This window comes from Gallus gallus, chromosome 19 (assembly GCF_016699485.2).
Source record: "Gallus gallus isolate bGalGal1 chromosome 19, bGalGal1.mat.broiler.GRCg7b, whole genome shotgun sequence".
In the NCBI taxonomy this organism is placed as follows: domain Eukaryota; kingdom Metazoa; phylum Chordata; class Aves; order Galliformes; family Phasianidae; genus Gallus; species Gallus gallus.
In genome coordinates, this window is record NC_052550.1 from 8,938,791 (window position 1) to 8,954,336 (window position 15,546).

General features: G+C 49.5%; 1 protein-coding gene across 9 annotated transcripts in view; it reads right to left on the reverse strand.

Moving 5' to 3' along the window:
- Positions 1–15,546, reverse strand: part of ACACA (acetyl-CoA carboxylase alpha) — a 111,105-nt gene that overhangs the window by 10,561 nt on the left and 84,998 nt on the right. For all 9 annotated transcript variants that reach the window (XM_046902304.1, XM_015295691.4, XM_046902306.1 and 6 more), the window contains 7 exons: positions 12,481–12,624; positions 11,621–11,741; positions 9,409–9,505; positions 7,497–7,593; positions 6,759–6,894; positions 2,825–3,002; positions 1,711–1,823 (listed from right to left, as the gene is read on the reverse strand). In XM_046902304.1, coding sequence (XP_046758260.1) covers positions 1,711–1,823; positions 2,825–3,002; positions 6,759–6,894; positions 7,497–7,593; positions 9,409–9,505; positions 11,621–11,741; positions 12,481–12,624 — 886 coding nt within the window. The remainder of the gene's footprint in view (positions 1–1,710; positions 1,824–2,824; positions 3,003–6,758; positions 6,895–7,496; positions 7,594–9,408; positions 9,506–11,620; positions 11,742–12,480; positions 12,625–15,546) is intronic.

The window sequence follows — 15,546 nt, forward strand, 5'->3', positions numbered from 1 at the left end:
TTGCAATCATTTTAATTAAAGTGCATGGAGTTTGCCGGGAGTAATTGCCCCGTACAGGAAGAGGTGGCAGAAGGGCCCATACGGCTCCTGCCTCCTCTCCCAGCCCGGCCGGGCACAGAGACCCCCAGCAGAGACCTCCCCCACCCCTGTCCCCATGCCCGTGGCTCTGGGTGGCACACTGTGGCTGCTCCCAGCACACCACGAGCTCTGCTCTCCACTTCCTCTGTCACATGAGGACTGGGCCAACCCCAAGCCCCTGTGGCAGCAATCCTGTGTGGGCTGCTGGGGACCAGGAATGCAGCACCAGGAGCGGAGCTGGGAATCGTGGCTGTGTGGGGAATGAGCTGCAGCCCCTCACCCCAAGTGTGCAGCCCTGAGCTGCACGGCCACCGGGACCCCTCTCCTGCGTGCCCATGACTTGGCACAGTCACGTTGTCTGCTTCCATCAGATGCTGTCAGTCTAACATAGGGCCAAAATGGGTTTTGCTGCAGCTACAAACATTCAGATGGTTTTTCACTCCAACAGACACGGGCAGAACAACACAGCCATGGGACAGCTGTGTCCCCTCTCCCCACTGCAGGAATGCACAGGAGTCAGACAACTCAGACAAATCGCTGCCCCTCACCAGGCCTGGACACTGCCCACCTGCTGCACACCCAGAGAGGGAAACAGAGACATTTAAACTGCCATCAGAGAGAAAAGGATTTGATGCTATCAAAGACATCAGCAAGAAGCTGACTTTCAGCAAGCGCTCTCATTCCCAGCACTCCCAGCACCCTGTACAATTACTATTCTCCTCCCAAGGCGTATCAGAACACTTGTTTTGTATATAAATTGTTGCACTACCATAAATTAAAAGAAGCCAAATAATAAAATGTAACTGCAACAACAGAGACGATTTATCAGTCATTTGCAGAACACTTCTCCTCCTGAAGGATCCCAGAAGGCTTTATAAATTCACACCATAGCCACGTAACCTGCTTCCTCTGCTAAAATGTACTCAATTTTGGAGGTAAAAAGAGGCTCTGTAAGATTATACTCTTATAGTAAGAGCCAGCAAAGAACTCTTTAAGGAGCCTATTCTCCTGAGAGAGTACACATCTGATATTAAGTGCGTTTTGCTGAACGCTCCGTGTTTTGGGCCGTTGGGCATATACCAGGTGTTGGGATTGTTTGGAATGAAAGGGACCGGGATAACAACACGGCGACACGCCGGCTGCTGAGCACTGCACATCACCCCTACTTACCGAGGAGCTGAGGGATATATTCTTGCTTTCTTAAAACTGAAAAGCAGACACTGTTACCGAACACTGCCTCAGGCACACACAGACAGCCCAGCAGCCAAAGCGTCTCTGGCCAAATTCTTAATTACGCCAAACGACACCAGCTGAGGGTTTGGCCAAAAACTGCTGAGATGGAAACCGGAGCCAAGCATCTGTAGCCAATGTCTGCTGCAAGGCCCCATCAATTAAAAAACTCAGCTCACAAAGACACCTTCCATCTAGCACCCCCTACGTACGCTGTATGCACACCAATCCTCTCTCACACGCCCATACACGCAGCCTGTCTCATCTGGTTTTCTTCCCAAGTTAGGTGACAGTAAATAAAAATTATCATGAATTTGATAAAATGCCTGAGTGCCCCTTTTTAAGGCCCGTGCCCACCCCCATTAGCCGGCAGCAGAACGCTCCGCTGCCCACCAAATGTACCCAGCCGCTCCGCCAGCCGCATGTAGACGGGGTCCACTCTCCTCATTGTCTTCACCAGGTCCTTCCTGCGGAACTTGATTTCCACCGTCCCCTCCGGCTCCAGGATTCCCCCTCTGATCAGTGATGGGAAAAGAGAAAAGAAAGGCACGTTCAGGCCATCAGACAAGGGAAACTCAAAACGCAATGGTTCGATGTTGTCTGGAAGTATGTAGAAAGAAGCAGAGAAGGGAGGAGGGAGACAAAGAGAGAACGAATCTTAGCTGTGGTTTACCCAACGCCGCTGCACACGAGGCTGCACAGGAGAGGCCCATCCAGCAGCACAGAGCGCAGCCTGGCACCAGCACTGCTCATAGCAGCTTCTGTCAGCTGCGACCTGAAAGCTTCTCCGAAAGGTAAAGCCTTGTGACACATCAATTAACCAAGCACGTTCATTAGAGGAGGAGAAGAAAGACAGTGCTGAGGTGGTGGAGCAGCACTGGCGATGGGAATTATCACAAACACACTGCAGTGGGGAGAGACAGGACGGCAGCGCTCCCAGAGTTATCTTTTTGGCTACAAGAGCTGAGGGCAGCAGAGCCCTGCTCAGCACTGCCAGCATGCAGGCCACGTGCCCAGAACCTGCCTGCTGCTCCCCATGGCTGCAGGTACCATCCCCCACTAACTGCGTGCCCGTCCTCCTGGCTCACCCCATCCTGCACACAGACCTGGCAGGGCTGGCTTCTTCCTCAGAGTGATTGAGTATCACTATATTTCAGAGATTCTCATTTAGAAGTGTGCTTCCAAGAGTCTGCCTGTCATTCTACAAGCTGTAACTAGGACTTCACTTACGCAAGTTGTAGTTTATAAGCTGAGTGCAATGACCCAAAGAGATGGCAGTGCCCCATCCCTGCAGACCCCCAAGGTGAGGGGATGGGGCTCTGAGCACCACACCAGGCTGTGGGGGTCCCTGTGCACTGCGGGGTGCCTTTAATGGTCCCTTCCAACTCAAACAGTCCTATGACCCCATGCCCCCACCGGACAGGACAATACCAAGGGATGCTACACAGAGTGCACACTCACAGCTCCACGCTTGGCCTTGGCCCTGCCTGGCCACAGAGGCTCTGAGCAGCCCTACCTGCTTTCACGGTCCGCGTACATCTCCATGTGCCTGGGGTTGATGGTGGGGTCGATGACGGCCCAGGAGCCGCCCCTGAGCTCCGCCTGCGGTGGGATGTAGATGAGCACGGGCTGCCGGTACTCCCGCAGGCCGTCCACGATGTAGGCACCAAACTTGAGCACCTGGTCGTACATGTCTGCAGGGAAAGGACACAGCACAGTGGGTCAAACTGCAGAGAGGAATGCAAGCGGCCAGCTCTGGACACCCCCTCCCCATGCCACACTACAGCTCCAGCAGGTGCTGCTGGCCAAGGGCAGGGTGCCCAGGAGGGAAGGTGCACATGTATAGATCCTTATATGTCCTTATAAAAGGCAGTGAGTGCTGAGGGGTCAGACGTGGAATAGCTCTCCTCCCCTCTTCTGGCTTTAAAACCTATCCAAGGCATTTTGCTGAAATTCTGAAGAACTCCACTGTGTACAGAGAAAGCACGGGAAGTATCTGCCCCAAAGGTGATTTACATAAAAGAGAAAAGAATGAAGGCAGTGAGAATTTATATGAGATGATACTGTTTGTAACGGATGTAGTTTGTAATGGAAACAGGCAGCCTCGAATACATATATTTTGTTACACATAATTATATTTGGAAGCATTGAATCGGATGTATAAGAAATGAGAAACACTTAGCAGGATTATCTGGTCCATCTCTGTCCACACGGGACCCCATCCTATGCTTCTTTTCAGTGCTTCTTAAAGCCTCCGTTTGGAAATCCCAAACCACCAACTCTTGTTCTTTAGGGCCATTTCCACAACATTCAGCCAAGTTTTCCCTCCTTCCCCATCCCAATTCAGTTCCCATTATTCCTTCTTGCATCCACACCTGCAGTCAGTCATGGACAGACCGACGCTGACCTGAAATCCTTACATCCCTCAAGAAAGCCACTGCTGGGGAAGGACAGACTCCAGCCCAGGTCTGCACATCACAGCCCCCAGGTTAATGGGGAGCAGCAGCACAGACACAGTTAGGTCCCCAACTCTTTGGGAAATACACAGTAAGAGTGCATACATAAAGTGTATGTATGTATGCATCAGTACCACAGGCTCTGATGTGCTCTGTGCTCTGCCCAGCACAGCTGCAAGGTCACTGTCCAAACACCCAAGAAAAGGAACTTCCTAATATTTAAGAGATGCCAAATGCCAGTGAGGAGAAGGACAATCTACTTCCACTAGCTGTGACTGACTGAATGCTGGCAGAGCAGTGGGGCCTGGAACCAAACAGAGCTCCAACCTTTCCATTTGTCCTGAGCAAAGAAAAAGACCTCAAAAGGGGTGACAAATTTATTACTAATTACACAATTATTTTATTATGTAGCGCTAGTAATAAACCACTTGAAGTACTTTCAGCTAATTCTAGTGTTAAGAAAATAATTGCTCGATTCAAATTATTTTAACTGAATTAATTCTTTACTAGACATTTTTTACTAGAGCTACATAATAAAATAATTGTGTAATTAGCAATCCATTTGTCACTCCTGCCAAGGGTATATATTTTACTCAGGTTAAGTCCTGGAAGAGAGGCATCCCTCGTGCAGAGGGACGTGGGGCGCAGCAGTGCTCCTGCAGCCACAGCTCCCCACGCACACATCTGCTCCCCTGGGGACCCCGCGCTGCAGTGCTCCACTGCCAGCTCCCAGCACGCTGTGCCTCACATGTTGTACATGGGTTTACACTGACTTCAGGCTTCTCTTGCACGCTTCAAACTTCCACCAAGGCCGATTTCTGCCTTCCCGGATGCCCCTTCCTGCCGTCAGACAGGCTATAAACTCCTAGCTGCTTACATTAGGATCGGCGAAATTAAAATTAAACATGAAATTTCTGGGCCAAATTTCAGCCCTGCACTCATTTAAAGCCGGGCAAAGCAGCAACGCTGCAGGAGTCCTCCAGGAAGAGCAGTGCTTGTTATTCAGCAGGGCAGAGTGCTCGCAGCACACCTCCCCATGCTGTGCCTGCAGCGTGCACCGGCGCCTGCTGCGCACCGACCCTTCCCTGCGTGTGCAAACGGCGGCGCTGGGATGCAGCAGGCGTGCTGGATTGGTGCAGGCAGTTTGTGCATCTCGGGCAGCGTGCCCTGAACCTCCGAAGCTGGAACGGATCTCATCAGCTCGGCTGGATTAGCAGATAGGACCCGAAGGTAAACACCGGGCGCACGTTGGCTGCAGACACATAATGAACCTCGTAAACCCATTACGTACAGCAGCAGCGCCGTTCAGCACCAGGTAATCAGAGATTTAAAACAGCCCTCTCCTCCCGCTTAGATTTTTTTTATTGTTATTTATAACCTGTCCCAGGGAAAAATAATAAGTGAAACATGAAAACCCAGCCGCGAGTGACCCTGTAGCACAAGCAGCGCCGCCGTTAATGTCGCGGGGATTTGCATGCTATCAAACTATTCATGCCGAGTCCAAGACCCCGGTGCTAATTTCCAGTAAATTTCATGCTTGATGTCTCCCCGTCGTGGGTCACTGCCGGTTCGCCTAAATAAACCACTTCCAAATGGCTCCTCCATCTAAATATTCAAGCCAGTTTTTATAATTTAATTTTGCATTATGCTGAGGAGCCTCCCGGCCAGGCAGCGCTCGCTGGGGAAGCGCCGGCGCGTTGAGACGCCTCCATTTCTGTGCTTCCTTTATTTCTTCTACCGCCCGAATCGGACCTCCTAGGCCGACGAGTAAAGGGGCTGGGCTTTTTTCCTTTGCTTGCTTTTTTTTTTCCCCCCTCTGCTAATGTCAATTTTCAGCATAGCAAGAGCTGTCTCTAATCTTTTCCTACTCATTACACACAATTTTGGAGTCATTTTACCCACAGTGCAGCCGGCTCCTGGCAGTGTGTTTGTGTGCACTGAGGGGTGGCATAATTGTTTATTTTCCCTCCCTGCATAATCCCCAGGCAGCGCTGAAACCAACACTGCCAACACGGCCCCGAGGAGCGCAGTGAGCGGCAGCAGGAGCAGGGCTGCCACCGGGCCCCAGCGAGGGCCGTAGCAGAGTGTGCCTGGCACAGCGCACCCTGCAGCAGCTCCGTGCAGGTCTCCGGGGATGCACAGTGCAGCACTGGCATCTTCCCACAAATGAGCACCTTCTTTTCCACCCTGGGCCTGTGGTTCCAGCTTGGAAGCTACACAGTTTCTGAGCAACACTCACACTGTCACAAGGGCAGCCCTCCCCAGCGGAACTCCTGCTGTCAGTGGACCTGTAATGTTCCTTCTGGGTGCAAAGTGCTGCACGCAGGTAAAAGGCCGTAATCCTTCACTTATTTAAATTTTATAGTATCAATCTCACGTTCCTGGCACTTCACAGAATTTCAAGCAGCAATACGTGGTACAGAAGCCTAACTGCCAGTACATGAACTGAGCAGCTTTATAACCGTGCGTGAGCAGGCACTGCCTCCAAAAGGACCGCCCGGGACGGGGAGTCCATCCCGATACACACAGTGCTATCAGTGTGAGAAACCATCAGCAGGACACTGCTTCCACTTGCTACAACATGCCCTTCCATTACCCAGTACTGCTGGCTTACCCACTTCCAAGCTGAGGCAGAAGGATATAAAGCAGAAGGGGTTTCCTGAGATTACTGCTTAATTAGCCCAGGTTGGCAGCTGTAAATTTTGTTAGCAACTAGCCCACAGTTACAGTCCAATTACCTGTTCCCACTGCAGCTGGTCTGGCCAGTTCCTGTAACCCTCCATGAGGGTATGTATAAAAATACAGCGGTGCTGTTATGCTGAAAAGAACCCGATTTCAGATTTGCACCTGGCACACTCGGTGTTACTCCTGCACACGGCTGTTAAAGACAAGAGCCAAGAAGGAAGGAAAAGAACAAAACCCTTTGCCACCACCACAGGTACCATAGCACCACCCTACAGGACAACACCATCAGAGTACACGAGTGGCCGTTACCTTTCATGCCACCAGAGAAGCCTCTCCAGTTGGCAAAGACCATCAGAGGCAGCCCTTCTCTGTTGAAGTCGTTGATGGCCTGGGCTGTCTTAAAGGCAGAGTCGGGGAACCACACCTGACCAGCCTGCTGGATTATCTGTGGGAATGAGAAGGATCAGTAAGTCCTCCATTACCTTAGGAGTTAGCACAAAAAAATACAGAAACAGCTGCAGCAAGAACTGCAACGTGGAACCATCGATGCAGAACAGAGCACACAAAATGCACAGGATCTGCCTGCCCACAGAAAAGCTGGGACAATCCTTCTGTCACCAGCGTCAAAAGGAGTGATGTCGCTGATCTCCCCATGGGGAGATGGCACAGGAAGCCCTATGCTGTGACTGCTGTAACAATGTGAAGGAGAAAGAAAAGGATATGCAAAGGAGAAGACCCAGAAGAGATGATGTAGGGCCACAGCTGTGAAATCAGGCAGGAGAAATGCAAAATGTCAAAGCAGCAAGAGCATGAAACACTGCGGTCACAGCCAGGGAACTGGGAAATGATGTTTCCAATGCCCCACTCCCCACATCTCAGCCCACAGGAGAACTACAGGGAAACGTGGAGCAAACAGCCAACACAACCACCCCCGCCGAGGACTGGCTCTACTTTGTGTCCTGTATTTGAGAGAAAAAAAATGCCACCAAACCAAATGCTCTTTTCTCAGAGACATTTGCAGAGGACAACCACACACACTCAGCTGACCTTGGCCTCCGAGTCCAGGTTGGCGGGATCAGCAGGGATGCTCAGCTCCACTGTTCTGGTTTCTACGGCAACTACTCCTACAGGTATTCCTCCCAGCCTGAAAGGAGGTGAGACACATCAAAACCCCTATTTTCACTGTTACACAACTAGACCATTTTTCCAATTCACATCAAAATACTCAGGAGAGACAAATAACGCATGCAAATGGAGGAGGAGGGGGCCTTTTTGAAGAGTTTAGGCAGGCAGCTGGATAATTTCAGAGCTGAATTTAGGCTTCTCAAAGCAAAACCTAGTTCTAAAACCCGCCACGTGCCTCACTGAGAATGAAACACAATAGAACTGGCTGCACCCTGCTGCTGCTACGACTCCCTCTTGCTGGCGGCGGTGCACAGAGGTTTGGGGCCGCCTGCCTCGCTGCCTCCATCCCAGCGAGCCGCTCCTGCAGCCACCCGAGGAGGGACAGCACGGCCGATGGGCACCAGGGGGCTGAGAACATTCCCATTCACTATGATTAAGAGTCTGCCCAGATACCCGTAATTGCAGAAGCCGTCTTAAATCGGTAACTTATAACTTCTATATTAGGGCCCATGTGACCTAATAAAGAACATCTTTATCCAAGTATTACAGTTATTTATTGAACTTGAAAACAGCTCAAAACAACTTCTGTTTTCCATTATACTTCATATAAATTTTATCAGGCTAGCACATGAAGATGCTACATCTTGTTTTATAGTGTGTCCCTGGACAAGTTGCCATAGAATAATAAAAGACAATTTACAGCCAACAGCACACATATTCCAAACATACATACAAAAGATGAGTTTTGGCAGCACTTACAGTAACAATCCCAGAAGAATATATTCGTATTTGTTTTTTCAAAGTGCCGCTGCTTTCCAAGAAGTTGGTTTCATTTGTGTTATATATACGTGTGTGCATGGGAGAGCCCAGAGCAACTCGGAATCTGCCAGAAGGAACTGCAGAGGGGCCAAGCACCAGCCTGGACAGAGACCTTCCAGCTTGGCCAAGCCACCAGCTGTTTCTTTTCCCTGGAATACTGCTCAATCTAAAAGGCTTTACAGGATTTGAGTGCCTCGTGAGATAAAACTTTAGTGTGTTACAGATGGCAGATAAAAATACTGAAGTGTATCAAAAGGTCACAGGACAACCTGGGGTTACGTGCTGCAGTTAGGAGTGGAGTCTGCAGGTATTTTAGGTTCCTTTCAACGATGTATGAAGATCAGACAATGTTCTGAGTGGAATGGAACTCCCGGGGCCAGCAGCAGTCACAGACACAGAGCCACTGGGGGATGGCAGGGCTGAGCTGCTCAGAGCCCTTCGGTCGGGCAGGAGCAGCCCACGTTCTGATATACGGGATCTAAGGAAATGGGCATCCTCCTGATCACGTCCTGCTCTAGGAGAGTCCTAAGGAAGTCTCAATCCCTTTTTGCTGCACACCTCCGCAGCAGAGAAGACACCTGAGATCATCAGGTGCTGCTTCAGAAAATGCTGCAAGCAATTCCATGCAAGTCTCAACGTTAAATTCTTTTGTTGCAGAGTCTCTTGCCATTTGTTCCAGTTTTAGCTGAACTACTCCTGCAAGATAAGTGTGACCTCAGAGCACTAAGCTGTGCACCATCCCTTGGGCTAACAGCCGCAGGAAGGCCTCGCTGTGACCACGTACCCAGAGAAGCAGGTTTTGTCTTCCATCATTTTTAACCATCTCTTTTTGTGCATGTCACCTCCAAGCAAAACAGGAGCAATGATCAGTGCATGCTCCATTCGTGTGGTAAAGAAGTATCCTATTCAAGTAATGACTTATTTTTACTATCAACTTTGAAATGAGGTTCCAGAAAAAAAGTAAGGTGTGATGAAAGCATTTCTACAAACACCTAAAAAGTCTCTCAGCATTTACCTTGCTCTGCCAACCACAACCGTCTGTGCCCAGGGCTGCATGATCTCCAGGAACGAGCCATTGTCAAAGAAACCACTCTGCCATTGCCCTTTTTGACCTAAAAGGAAGGGGAGAAGTGGAGACATCAGAGGTGGGACGAGGAAGGAGAAAGAATACAGAAGGAGCAACAGAAACTTGCTTAAAAATGCCAACTGGAGGACGTGGCGCTGCTTTTTGATGTATTTATTTATTTAATTTTAAACAGATTATAATACAAGGGAACATTAGACAGCTGAGCATTTGTCTGCCTTCAGCCATCATGTCTTATTTCATTTGCTAGCCTGCATAAAGACAGTCATTTATCAGCAAAAGCATCATTTATTGTTAAACGATGGGGTTCAGATAGCAGAGGGACTTTGCATGCTTTTAAATAAATAACTTTTTTTTCCAGATAGGACAAACATTTGTCAAAAGGCAGCAAAGTCATTAAAGATGTTTTCCAAAAGGCCTGTTTCTATTTTAAAACTCAGCTCGCAGTTTTCTCTTGCTTCTGCCTGATACCTCCTGCAAAGAAATGCAGAAAATTCCATAATGCCTGAAAATGAGATGGCACATCTGAGAGTTTCACACATTCCTTGGGAAAACCTTAAGTGAAGCGCTGCATATTGAAAGCCTGCTCTCTGTACAGATACCAGATGCATCCCATAAACTGAAGCATGCTTTAGGAGTCACCACGCACTATCAGACCAATGCATGGCCCAGAGGAGGCAGTGACTTCCCAGTGCCTCGAGGAAATCAAACCCCCGAAGAGCACAGTGCTGCCAAGGCAGTGCCCACCCAACAGGTACAAAACTCGTTCTGTGGCTGTCTGCTCTTCTCTGAGACTTCACGAAGCTTCTGCCAAGAAAAAAAAAAGCCAACAAAAAAACCCTCCCAGCTTCACCCCTTGGCACACAGCTTCTGAGGAATGCTTTAATCTGAACAAGCACCTTTGCTTCTGCAAACCCAAGTCCAAAACCAATTAAAAGTGGAGATCCAAGCAAGCTAACCTCTGCTGACTTAAACAGGATGGAGAGTGTTTTATCAAGACCAAACTTGTAATTACTGTGTTCTACATTCCCTGCCTCTGTGGCCCCACTGTAAAATGTGACCATCCATTTCAAAATTATCTCTTTATCGTGAGCCCAAAGCTGATCGTTTAGATTCTGGCCTCGTGTCGGGCGTCAGTTTGAAGAATATCACGGCAATATCTCCTCTAATAAATGGCTTTAACTTTTCACCTAGGAGATATCTGCTTTAACTTATCACAGGGAATCATCTGCTTTCCTTAACGCTTCCACTAAATTAAAATCTGAAGTCACTCGATTTGGAAGGCAGCGTTTTCTGCGCTCAGACAGCTGGATGAATTACTTGAGAGATGATGAAAAAATATTATCCAAAAACAGAAAACTTAGTTTATCACAAATCTCATTTTAGCCCCCCAAACTCATTAATAACAGCAGGCATAATGGTCACCCAGTTTGCAGCTTGTATGTACACAGGCTGCACAACCCCAAGTGCACGCACAGGGGTTCAGTGGCTGGCAGTGCTTCCAATCTATTTATTCTCTAAGATCTGCAGGAATGCCTTGCAATTCCTCGAATGTAAAGACTTTTGTATTTGCACTTTCCTCTGAACCGCAAAAAGAAAGTCTGTAGAAGTAACTATTACTTCTGAATGTTCCCAAGCACTTGGAATTTACATGCTATTTTTGTACGTTGCATCTAAATCCCTTAGAACTGATCATTTCATAAGCTCTGAAATGTATTTGGGTGCAGGCCTTGGACTTCTCTTCCCATTCCAACCAGCCTGATCCTTTTTAACTACCCACGTCCACAGGGTGCCTGGCTGGGGGCAGGAGGCAGAATGGAATGCTTCAAGTCTGGAAGCAGATGCAGAGAATCTCCAGACGGAATAGATAGATTCAGGCTTCAGAATGCACCTGGCTTCACTCAAGTCCTAAAGTACCAGATTCACAAGGTTATCACACAAGGCCTCCTGCCCTATTTGCTAAGATACCTTCCTTCCTTAGACTTTGGAATTCTAACTACACAATGGGCATTGGACTGCACCAGAGTAATAATAATTTGATGCTGAAATCGGATCATTGACAAAGCAGTAACAGATGTGGAGCCTTGATTTTCTTGAACCAAGACACAACGTGGCACGTCCTGACCACCAAAGATCTGCTTACTTGGATTTGGGCGTCCAGCCAGCATCCAGCGAGGATCATAGGGAGTCTTGGTAGGAACGAAGTCTATGGTTCTGTCTATAGGATCCTTGACCTTGAGGATAGGAACAGGGCTGTATACGCTCTAAGGAAAAAAGAAAAATATTTGAAGTAGTAATTCTACGTGGCTTTGCACCAAACACCAAATCTCAAGCTCCTGGTTGGAGTCCTCTTTCCACCACACAGTACAACTCTGTAGCATACGACCTCAGAGCCTTGGCAGGAGTTTGAAGAAACTTCCAGGGTGCTCCAAACACTCTCAAAACCCCTCCTTCAGCATCATCCGCTATGCACTTTGCTTTACTTGTTCCTGAACTTCAGGCACTGACAGCATTTGCAAGGGGTTGCAATTTAATTTCTAGAGGTGACCAGGCCACCAGACTCATTCATGCAGTCTTTCCTGAAGGAAGGTGACCTGCATGTTCTTACTGCTGCCTTCCTGGCTGCAGAGCAGCTAACACACATACATCAGCTCCTACAAATTACTGCCTCAGAGAGGAACTTTTAGAGCCTTTCCAGGAAAAGACAACCCACTGCTGACATCAAGTCCTGCCACTGAGAGTACTGAAGACAGGACAGCAGGGATGCGATGTGGAAGTACACCCAGCAGCGCAGGGCTGCTCTCATCCCAGCTTTGCACATCAGAAACTGCTCTGTGGAGTTCAGTACCACAATGCCCAACTGCTTCAATCACGAGTCTAAATTGTTTTGCTACAAACACAGGATTGAAGAAAGTATTCAGGGAGTCTGCCCTCCTCCCCAAAGCCCTGTGAACAAAGAGAATGGGGAGTGACACGCCACACTCCTGCAGGGCCAGGAATTACCTTGGGCATGTAGGAAAGCCACAGCAGGATAGTGTAGACTCCTTCAAAATCGTCGCACACGGTGCCGTGGGTCACCCCGTTGTTGTGCATGATCTGGATCCCGCCCAGCTGGTTGTTGGAGGTGTACACCTCCCGTCCCAGCACCTTGAAAGGAAAAACAGGGAAACCATCAGGGGATGGGATGTGGCCAGCGGGTACAGACTGAGGAGATGCATACAGCAAGTCACGGTCACTTCAGCACCAAAGGATGGAGCGATGGCTCCCAGCAGACCTCCCTGTGCACAGCTGAGATCCGCAGGTATGGATTTCCAAGGGAAATGACACCCGTGGAAAGCCGAGGCAGCCGTCCCACCTGCCCTTTCTGAGCAGCTGAGACATGAACAAGTCTCCTGAGCACTGACCCGGGTGTGGAAAAGCCACGTGCTGCAGAAGGGACAGCGAAGACAAAGCCCCAGCTGGGAGAGGTTGGGAGATCAGATGAGTGCTGCGTCCGACCCTCCTGCACGGCTCCACGCCAGCCTCAGCCCGGGCTCCACAGCTCTTTTCTCATTCCCCGCTGTCTCTTTCCATTTGCCCTCTCGCTGACTGATACACTGATCTCTCGGTCACTCGGCTTTCTGCTCCACTGAGTCCATATTACTAATAACACCTCTGCCACGGCCAGTTTACCTCATGAAGGCAGGAGCACATCATTACAAAATAAACTCATAACTTTGACATTCTAGCAAATATATGCCGTTTGTTATTTTTATGGGTTGAGTCTTTCTAGCAGACAGAGGGCATTACATACCTGCTTCATTTAGATCTTAAAACCCCCTCAGACGCAGGCAGACAACCCATCCTCCCCCGGTAACCCGCAGGCACAGCTCCATTCAGGACGAGGACCCCCAGGAAGGAGCAGCTCGAGCCCACGGCAGCGCTAAGGATGGGGTGCTCAGGTCTGACTGCTTCTGAGGGCAGAACACCCCACGTCCTGCCAGGAGTGCTGCTGGGACACGGAGGAGCTACACTCCTCGGGATCCGATCCTTTGGGCAGAGAGCAGAGGTGTCAAAGGGACAGGGAAACAGAAGCTCTGCTCTGGCCATAAGCTGCCCTGGACGAGCAGTGTTCTTCCTGCACACGCTGATTAATCGTGCCCACCGTTGCCTAACTGCAAAGGAACAACACTACCATTGCTAACTCCAAAGAAAAGCACGGGTCTCGGGATGCCAGTCACAAGCCTAGCTAAATGCTTTCCACAGAGGAAAATAAAAATAAAGAGGATTTAAACTCCCCATCTATGAACTAATGCAAACATATGCACATGCAAAATGGGCCTCTGCTGCCGCTTATCTGGAGACTGCACCGACAGCGCAGGTTTACCGCTGCTGACAGGCAGTGAAAGCAGCCTAATATACCGCCTGCTCGTGGCCCTAAATCCCTTTTTGGAGATGAAGACAGATACGCAGCTCCTTCTCCTGAGTGCTGCAGACGTCTCCGTGAAGTGGCGGAGCACTGCGAGGGGCTGCATGAACAGAACCCCCTGCAGCATTTACCCATCGATGCTCATCGGCAGCGCAGCCCCAGGCTGCATTTAAGGTTGTGCACAGGGGTGCCATGGCTGTCCCATGTGTGCCCAATGCAGCTGAGCTGGGAGCAGAGGTCAGGAGGCAGCGAGGGGCCAGCGGTGTGCACAGTGATACGGGGCTGGAGAAAAATGAATGCAATGGCTCATCCACTCGGCTCTGCTAACCGCCTCATCTCTGACCTCACAGGACTACATTTTTAAAGGCTGACAAGTAATTCAATCTCCAATTAACAATTTTAAATGGTGCAATGCATACTGCTGTATAAATGTTTCTGCAAGAAAATATCCAAGGGTGAAAGAGAATATGTCTGCTGGAGGAGCCCAGAACTGATGCTTCTGCAATTAACCGATTCAGATATTCCTCAATAAGACACACAGTCAGCAGGGGCATGAGTGGATTTAGAAAAGCTGCCAATCAGTTAAATGGAGAATGCCAAACCCAGGAAAGACTGCATGGGATTAAATCCCATATGGAACACAACCAGGGCTGAGTGTGCAGAATGGGTCCCTCCTGGCAGAGAGGTCACTTCTCCAGGGACAAAGATACAGCTACCACAGAGCAGAGATCAGGGAAGGCACAGCAAGAGGGGTGGGAAGGGACGGGGTCCAACTCTCACAGCTCAGATACGCAATGCACATGTACCTGAATTATCAGTAATGCTTAACCTCCGATCTTTCACCTTATCTGATGGGAAACCAGACAAAGAAGAACATCCATGAACAGCAAGGCACTGGACAGTAAGCTCCTGGCCCCAGGAAACTGGCTTTAAATTAAAATTCCATCCACTCTACAGAATCCAGAAGATACATTTCTGCCCACCCCACTGTGACACGCCGTCTGTAACGAGGAATGGTCCCACACAGAGATCCCACACTTGCTCGTTCTGAGGTCTCCCCTTACTGTACTGTGCTGCAGCACTCTGGTGCCTGGCACTTGGGATTTCATCTCCAGTTTCCCATTCATTGTAGCTGCTCTGACTCCTCTGTGCCTCCATCTCAACAAAAAGATGAGGACATCAGTGAAGCACTCCAAAGGAGATGGTAGATCTAGAACTGCATGTGTTAAAGCCCAGCCCGTGGCTGTAAGAACACACACCACCTTCCAGATAATGCAACCTCTGATACCCCACACTTAGCAAATGCCCCAGCAGAACTGCTACCACCTATCTCATCTGTTCTACAGAAGCCATCCTAGGAGGACACCACATCTCTTTCCAGTACAGAGGATCTTCTGGGACGTACAAAGGAGAGCCAGGGTTCCAGCAGCCCCCCCAGCCTTCACAAGGCCCTTCCACCAGGCCTACAGGCACACCATGTGCACGCTGATCAATTTCTAGCGCTCAACCTGTGCTGACCAGCGGCTCCCACTGCACTCCTTTGCAGAAGCTGAGCTGCTGGAGCCGAGACATTCACTGCAGAGCTGCTCTGGCTGCAAACTTGATTGGCTCAAATGTTTCATCAAAGATGAAAGATGTGAAAAAATGACAGCAGAGGGCTT